Below are 9,054 nucleotides of genomic sequence, written 5' to 3'. Positions count from 1 at the left end.
AAATCTAGCTGATACACCTCCCACTAATAATACGGATCGTGACCTTAATTATGACCCATGATGTTGATAACATGGAGTTCACTTAGAACATCTCACTATACTCACAATAATTTAACTGATCATTCATCTAAGTGGATGATACATATTGTCTTATATAGGTAGCCTGAGATTGTAAACTTTCAGTATTAGCTGTACAGCCTCATGCACATTTATTATCTGGTGGCTATTTCCTCACCTGTAAAACAGGGACAACATAGGACCCACCTCTTAGGATCACTGGCAGGATTAAATGAATACACGTTAAATACTTCGAATGGTGCCTGGTACTTAATAAGCACCTGTTAGCTATTATTTTTTTCTATTATTAAAGTACTTACTTTACTTACTTCCTTACTTGGAAATAGTCCTACTGTTCAATACCTTTCAGTGAATGAGCTTTTGGTCTTAGAATCCTATACAGACATCAGAGATTATAACCAGCCAGGTAAGCATGCCTCCATATGAGGGATGTCGTAAAATTGTGTGAACTCTTCTAACACAACTTTCTACTGGTGGAGGTTTACTTACGGTCCAAAGTAGATGATCTGATCCAATTGCTCTGATACTTAAAATGAGTAAAATTAAAAAAAAAAAATGGGGATGAGTAGGGGAAGCTCTGCAGATAACCAAAACTCTTCAACTCCCAGTCAGTTATTGTTCTTGCAGAGCTGAATATATTTTTAACAACAGTATTAGGGTGTAAGTTTCTTTAGAAAGAATAGCATATAACCTAATTTTAATGCATACACAGTAACCTCAAATTTCTAGAAGTATAAGTCATATAGATAGATAAATAGATAGATATAGGGAGAGAGATCAATTTATATGAACACTAGGCTGCTAACTTACAAGACCTGCAGCTGGGGTCTTTTTCTTAGTGTAATCTTGAAGCCTGCATACTTCCTGGGCCATGCTAACCATGGGGACTATCCTTGGCTTCCAGCACCAGCTCAGCAGCAATTTGGTGAGACGTCTGTGACAATCATTGTAGACAGGACTTTATCTTATTTTTCTTCCTCCTCTGTCTGGACTGGCAAAACAATGTTATCAGATAGTTTTACTTGGGATAGTCTCAAGAACCTGGAAACATTATAGTTCAGCCTAAACGTTAGCAGAACTCGGCAACGATATATCCCGGTGGCAGTTAACAACTACTTTCTTTCCAGGCATTCAGGTTAGAAACTTGTGAATCAATCTTTACTCCTCCTATGCACATACCTTGTATCCAGTTTATCAGAAATACTGTGCCTCTACTTAAAAAGTAGCCAGAAACCAATGACATCCTAGTACCTCCCCTGCTACTCCTGGTCTAAGCCTTCGTATCTCAGCTTCATTATTGCAATACTGTTAACTGGTCTCCCAGCTTCCACTCTTACCTCACCTGCTGGTTTAGTCTCCTCCGCACAGTAGCAAGTATGATGATCCTTTTAAAAGTTAAGTCACAATCAGGCCACTCTTCTGTTCAAAACCTCTCAACAGATCCCCATCTTGTTCGGAGTAAAAGTCAGGTCTCTTACAAAAAGCCTGTATGTGGTCCTAAGCCTGTGGCTCCTTTCACAGCCTTCCTCACTTCTCTGATCTTCCCTGTCTACCTCCCTCTGCTAGGGACTCTCTTCCTCCCTCTTCCTTCTTCAAGCAGCCACCTGTCAGTGAGGCCCATCCTGACTATACTAGTTAAAATATACAGGTCTACCACACCTACGCAGAATTTATCACTAATACAGAAACTCCTAAAGTATAATTCCCAGAACTTCCGGGCAAGTTCCCAAGTGATGCTAATGCTGGGTGTCCAGGAACCACACTGTGAACCATTGCTTCACGAGAATCTCTCCTCCCAGATTCTCATTCTTCATGATTTGGGTAGGGCTAAATTACTTCAACTTCAGGGACCCCCAGACTACCTAAAGTGTCTCTTAACTCAGAATGCTGGGCCCATTCCTTAAGAGCTTTTTCTGATTGGGTAAGACTGGGGCAAGAACCTGAGATCTGCATTTCTAACAGTTGAATATATGATACACTTTTCATTTAGTTTAACTGTTTCCTTTCCATAAGAGTATAAACTCAACGAGGCAGGATTTATTTTCCTATTTTCTGCTGTTTTCTCAGGACAATACCAGGTAAATAGTAACTGCTCAATAAATATGTTGAGTGACTAAATGAAAATCACTTATCCTATTGTTACATAAAAAAATGTCTAACTCTATCTTGCCGAATTTTATATGAAGAAATACAAAGCTAAAAATCTTTACAGTTAAATCCTCTTAGGCAAGAATGCATTTTAAAGCACTAGGCCACAGAGACAACTGAAATTTCCTGATATTTGAGAAATAAATTATTAATAATTAACATTATCATCTTTATTAACAACAATAAACATTTGTGGTCTGCTACTGGCTGCTGAGCGCATCATGTAAAGTATCTCCTAACAAATTCTGAGGGAGCCAGTGAAGTTGCTTCCATTTTATAGATAAATGCTGTTGTTACACCACAGCCCACTTATCAGTGAACTCCAGAGTTTCCACATTATCTTTTTCCTTCAATGTGCTCTCCCAATTGGGAGCAACAAAGTAGGGTGTAAAATGGGAGGTGACAATTTTCTTTCTAGTGTCCAGACATGTTAAGATCTGAATTAAAATTTGCTATATTTACCTCTTGTAACATTAAAGATCATCCTAGACTCTTTACTACTACAATAAAAGTCTAGAGAAATGCAGCAGAGCACTGGAGTTCTAGATGCAAATGCTGAACTCTATAAATGCTATAGGAATTTAGTTGTGAAAGACATGAAAATATTTTTCAGGAGGCATGGTTTGTGGGGCTTGTTTTTATTTGCAATACTTTAGAGTAGTTTATTCTGTCTGAATATTCATTCTATCAAGCCCTATGCAACAGCATTATACTTAGGCAAAGAAAAAATCGAAAGACAAATGATTATGAGTTAATGATTCATTTTTGTTCAAATAGACTATTAGAACAGGGGTCAGCAAACTTTTTCTCAAAAGGTCAAATAGTAATTATTTTAGACTTGCAGGCCATCTAATTCTGCAGTCAGGGAAAGCAACCACAGGCTAAACATAAATGAAGGGTATGGTTTTGTTTCAATAAAACTTTATTTACACAACAGGTGATCTGCCCATTGACTCTACATAGTTTGTGGACTAAGATGTTAAATGACTCCAATTTCAAGTGGGATGAACAAAATGGAAACAGATAAATTTCAGGGAAATTTGGCCAATTTTCCTCTTTCCTTTTAAAAACTGTTTTTTACTATAGAAATATCCATATTCCTGTAACTAAACATAATGACTTAAAAAAAATGACAAACTCTAGCATGCAAATTAAAACACATTTGCTTCTGTAATAAGCTGAACAAGTTAAAAGAATCCTTGTATTTATTTTTTACACAGCACAAATGCAGGTGACACACAGTAAGTCTGTAATTTCCCACAAAACGTACAAACTTAACAACTGAGAGTCTAAATTTTTATAATCTTCTGCATCGCTCCTATCTATACACCATATGGAATCCACTCCATAGCAGCAGAGGAGAACCTTCACTTCAAGCACCAAGTTTGCAGGCATTACTACAAATGTCTTTTTTTCATTCCCTAGTACATGCAGTCAAACTGCCTATGAATAAATACCAATTAACTTTAAGCTTCAATGGAAAGAGAAAGCAGCTGGGAAACCAACATTATTCTTAAGTCTAAAAAAGTGATTCTACCTCTTTACCTTGTATCTTCTTCCATAAAAATTTTAACTTTTAATGTAGTTACAGTAAACATGAACATAAATTTAATTCTGAACATAATCCCTTTTAGATTCATCTAACAGTTTAGGATGTTCATATTTGTTTTATAAACCCAGAGGAAAACAAAAACATGATCATTAATCTAATATATTCTGGCAATTTTTATTAAAGTTGAATTTAGAATTTTTATAGCAAAGTAATATAGTCTGTGTCCTAATTATGATTTTAAAAAATCCTTAATTTATTATGTATATTGAGATACAACATGAACTCCAGTAACATTTTATAGAAGCGTGTGTTCATTTTCTGAATCAGGAATCAATGGGCATTTTTAGGATTTTGCTCACATCAGCCCTATATACCCAGAGATTACTGGATCCACTAAATGGACAATGAAAACTGGTTGAGGCTGCTGCTGCTGAATGCTTCAACAGGAATCTGATACACAGACACAGATTTCATTGTTATAGTCAATGCAACTGAAGTCTTCCTTAAAACTGTGCTCCTGATAGGCTGAAGATCGAGTAATGGACTGTTAGTTCTTTAAGCCAAAAATGCATGGATCTGCTGTACAAAGGCTTCATTCTCTGCCTGTAGTTAGTAACTTGAGGGCCTTCTGTAGATTCTGCACAGCAGTGCTGACATCTTCATATTGCAAAGCACTGCCAGCATATTTGCAGTATTTCTGGGCTCTAGCAAAGTCCTCTGGTGTTAGACGGATATCCCCTAGAAGAAAAATAGAGTAATTAAGATATCTGAAAGAAGAGGTTAGGTAAATACTTACATTGAAGATTACAGAAAATATTTAATGTTACATAAAAACATAAAGGTTTTTTTTTCAACCCTAGGTGTATTTAAATAAGTTTTTTCATGCTTTTTTACTTTTTTCTTACTCATATAAGCCATACATATGCCAATACTAATAACACTTATGAAAAGATTTTTCTTCCAGATGTAATAAATTAGAAGCCTTTGTATTTTGGTAAATTGCGAAAAAATTATATTCTGTGTAAAAAAGGACAGAAGCTTTTGTGTTTACACTAGAATTGCTGAGCCTCTCATGGAACAATACACATAGACTAAACCATTCAAACTTCATTTGAGCTAGAATATAAATACAATTCTCAATGAAAAAATAAATAACATTATTTTTTAAAAATTACATAAGTCATTTAACTTTTATTTAAGCATGCAAATATTTTGCCCTTTTGTGCCATCCATATAAAGATCTCTACACTTCAAATAAGATTATCATTAAATTACAAAATTAAACCTGTGAACAACCTTCATAAATTATGTTCAAAATTTATTCTCAGCAAGTTTTCCAGTTCACATATGATTAATATGGGTAGAGGTCAACTAAATAATCTGGGTAAAATAAAAAACACCAAAAACATTTTATTTAATCTAAAATTTGAATATACTTGAATACATATTTCTAAAGATGAAATGAAAAGCTGACCTTTGTCTTGACTTTTGAAATACCATTTTATTTAGAATTCTTTATGGGGATATTAAGAACTGATGAGAAGGCTGGGGCACAGAATATAACAAATAATACATTCAAATTCTGTTTATAAATGAACAGATAACATATTTCAATTCTGTTTATAAGCATGTACTTATATAAGTAGACTACCTTTTGTTTAGTTGCTTTTAATTTTGCTATATATATGAATGTAGGTGTTTGTGTTATATATATGGCATGTAATGGAAACTGACATTACCTAGGTAAGGACTTCAAAGTAGGCAGTGATTCCAGATATCCAGATACTAAGTTGTGATCCAAATTATTATTTTCTAAAATTTTTGAGAGTTCTCAAACAATGTATTCTAGTTTCTAGGCCAATGCCAGGCACCCATAAGTACTGATTAACTTTAAAGAATGAATGTAAAAATGCTGTCTGTACATTATTTCCTACATTTTACAATAAAGTTCACACAGAATTAAACATTAATGAAATTCCAGATTTTAAGATAATACACATAGATGTACACCTTAATTGGCCCAGTGTGTTATGTATAAGTCTTCAAATATTTGTTGAATATTAAAGATCACAATGGTTATAGTCTTTACTGTTGTGATTATACATTCTAATTTAAACAGAACTTGTTTCAATTTTCTTGAATTTCAGCCTTGCTTAAAAAGCAAGAAATACAAATCAATAAACTAGTAAAATGCAACTATATATATAAATTTTTTTTCCTACAAACTTTTAGTATTTTAGTATTTGCCAGTAGACCTGGCATTTGTTACCCATTAAACTTCAAATACAATTATCCTGCAGTTGTTCTGTTGACAATTTAGTCAGGACATTTTAGGTTGTATTTTTTTTCTTGAAAATACCTACTAGATTCTTGAGTGGTTTTTCCACATATATTAAAAGGCTCTAGTCATCTAGAGCTCTACATTCTATCTAGGGGAGGGAGACACCTTTGAAAATTGAGTTTACCCCACTACTCATTTTGTGCTTTAATAGCCTGTCTTCTTCTCTCAGGGCAATCTTTAAATATGTAGGGTAACCATCCAGAATTTACCGGGCTTGCCAGAAGAAAGCCCCAATGCTCACAACTAATCTTATTTTTACAGCATTAGCCTTAGCACTGTTTTGCTGATTTATCACTTATTTATTAATGAGATGTATGTAGTGGAAGAACTCTGTTACTATTTTAGTTTTTGTAAACTAAACTTATCCACCAATGATAAAACTGTTTTAAACAAAAATATTGAATTTTTTCATGAAATAACAATTTAAATATTCAGAAAATGTGAATGAAAATATTTTAACAGAAAAATATTACAGATATGTAATATATATAGCTTATAAACATGTATGAAATTATATAACTATCATATAAAATATTACTAAATAATAACCGACTTACAGATTCAGATACAAAATGTAACTTATAGATTTAAATAGAGATGCTAGGTTTATTAATTAAAAATAAGAAGAATTTGGGGATCCCTGGGTGGCACAGCGGTTTGGCGCCTGCCTTTGGCCCAGGGCGTGATCCTGGAGACCCGGGATCGAATCCCACATCAGGCTCCCGGTGCATGGAGCCTGCTTCTCCCTCTGCCTGTGTCTCTGCCTCTCTCTCTCTCTGTGACTATCATAAATAAATAAAAATTTAAAAAATATTAAAAAAAAAAAAAAAAAAAAAAAAAAAAAAAAAAAAAAAAAAAAAAAAAATAAGAAGAATTTAAAAACCCATGTCAAATAGTACTTTTGATATTTTGTAACATTTCAGGCTTTCCTTAACAAATATCACCTAAGAGTCATAAATAATAAAATGTAATTAAAATTTTAAATTAAATAAAAAGAAAATCTGCATATAATTATGATTCTTTCAGCTTAGCATTTGTTTTAATTAAACCAGATAAGTGGAAAATACATAAGAGAACAATTATTCAATTTCATATCTGATGTTATATACAAAATAGTAAATACTACTTAATGCACACAAATAAAAGCTGTTTTTTCTATTACTAAAACTTATTAGAGGTCATAATCAGACCAGAGAGAGAGCACATAGTGGAACTAAAAGGTGTTTAAAGGATTAAAGAGGCTATCTAATAGAATAACTCTTTTCTGAATTCTATGCTAAATATGTTGCCAATGGCTTCAGAGACCATCCTCATCACAAGGCTGCTCTTCTTCACAGGGCAGTACAAGAAAGCAGAAGACAGCCGAAGCTATTAGGCAAGTTCCCTATTACAGCAGAAAGAGCCTGGCTCAGCACCGGACCAAAGATAACATTTCTAAGGTTGATTTATCTAATGTCATGATAGACAATAGAATACTTAATTGTAAACATTTCCAAAATAGGTCTTTAGACGCTCTTCCCTATTTACCCAGGTAATTTAAAAAATTCATGCCAGAGGCCTTGGACAATCTGATATGTAGTAAATATTGGGGGTAAAGTCCAGTACTGAATCCTTATATCCAGGCATTGCTAAGATATGTTCCTTAGAAATGGTAATTAGAATTAGAGGTAGAATTTGATTAGGTTAGGCACTGTGCTACATACTTTTCAGACACTCCATTTAATTCTCAAAAAAATTCATGAGGTAAGTGGTTATTCTACTACCTAATTCAGATATTCTAATACAGATATACAAGTTCAAAAAGGAAATGTTCTAATACAGATATACAAGTTCAAAAAGGAAATGTTCTACTTCAAATACTTACCATCTTTCCAATTCCATTCTCTCTACAGCCAGCCACAGATTCACTACAGGAATGTTTAATATATTAATACTAATACACATATACCCATGTGTATAAGAGGTGATAAGTACTAAGCACTAAAGAGAAAAATATAGCAGGCAAGGGACTATTAGAGGTGGTAGTAAAGACAGTGATGGCTATGATACTACTAGTTTTAGTCTGTGTATTCCGTAGAATTTTTCTATGTACTTAAGCACACAGGTACATGCAGGAAGATACAGTTTTATTTCAATTTTTATTTTCCTAAGCAGGGTCATACTATACACAGTGTTCTGCAACCTGCTTTTTAAACTTTGTATGTTTTTTAAACTCAGTATGTTTAGGAGACCTTTACACGCCACAGTTACCGTATTTTGTTTTTAATATCTGCTCAGTATTCCAATGACGAATGGACCATAATTTCCCATTAATAAGTACTTAAAAGATTATTTTCTACTATTACTATGATGTTGAAATAAAATATCCTTGCAAATTTTGTGCTCATGTCTGAGTATTTCTTTAAGTATTCCTAAAAGTGGAATATAACAAGTTCAAAAAAATTACATCTGCAATTCTGATAGTGACATAATGCTGCTGAAAAAAACTTTGCTGATTGATGTACATTTCCTATCAGGAGCATGCAAGAGTCATTCTCTAGGTCTTCAATGATACTGTAGATTACCAGTCCTTTAAAGTATTTTTTTATCTACTGATATAAACCGAACTAATTCTAATTCTCAATTTCCCTGATTATTAATATGGTTGGGAAAGCTTTCATGTGTTCATTGCATATCTGCATTAACGTATCATATTCTCTGCCTGTTTTTTCTACTGAATTCAGTTTCAGTTAGTCATTCAGAAGAGTTCTTTATATAAGCTGTGGACATTACTCTTTATTTTTAAATTTCAATTTCCTCCTGGTGTATTAGTAGCATTCTAAAAATGTAGCGGGGAAGAGGGAGTCTTTTGTGGTATGAATTTATTATTTTTCATTATTCAAACCTGTTATGGTGAGTATTGAGAGATAATATCTAATATATATTTTTTCCTCAT

At 33.4% G+C, this 9,054-nt stretch overlaps 1 protein-coding gene across 1 annotated transcript in view; it reads right to left on the bottom strand.

Annotated features, from left to right (window-relative positions):
• Positions 1-3,130: 3,130 nt before the first annotated feature.
• Positions 3,131-9,054, bottom strand: part of VTA1 (vesicle trafficking 1) — a 65,877-nt gene continuing 59,953 nt past the window's right edge. The window contains exon 8 of the mRNA XM_025422430.3: positions 3,131-4,516. Within this exon, the coding sequence (XP_025278215.1) occupies positions 4,371-4,516 (146 nt within the window). The 3' untranslated portion in view covers positions 3,131-4,370. The remainder of the gene's footprint in view (positions 4,517-9,054) is intronic.

The sequence above is a fragment of the Canis lupus genome, chromosome 1 (assembly GCF_003254725.2).
Source record: "Canis lupus dingo isolate Sandy chromosome 1, ASM325472v2, whole genome shotgun sequence".
In the NCBI taxonomy this organism is placed as follows: Eukaryota; Metazoa; Chordata; class Mammalia; order Carnivora; family Canidae; genus Canis; species Canis lupus.
This window is presented reverse-complemented; position numbering and strand designations above follow the sequence as displayed.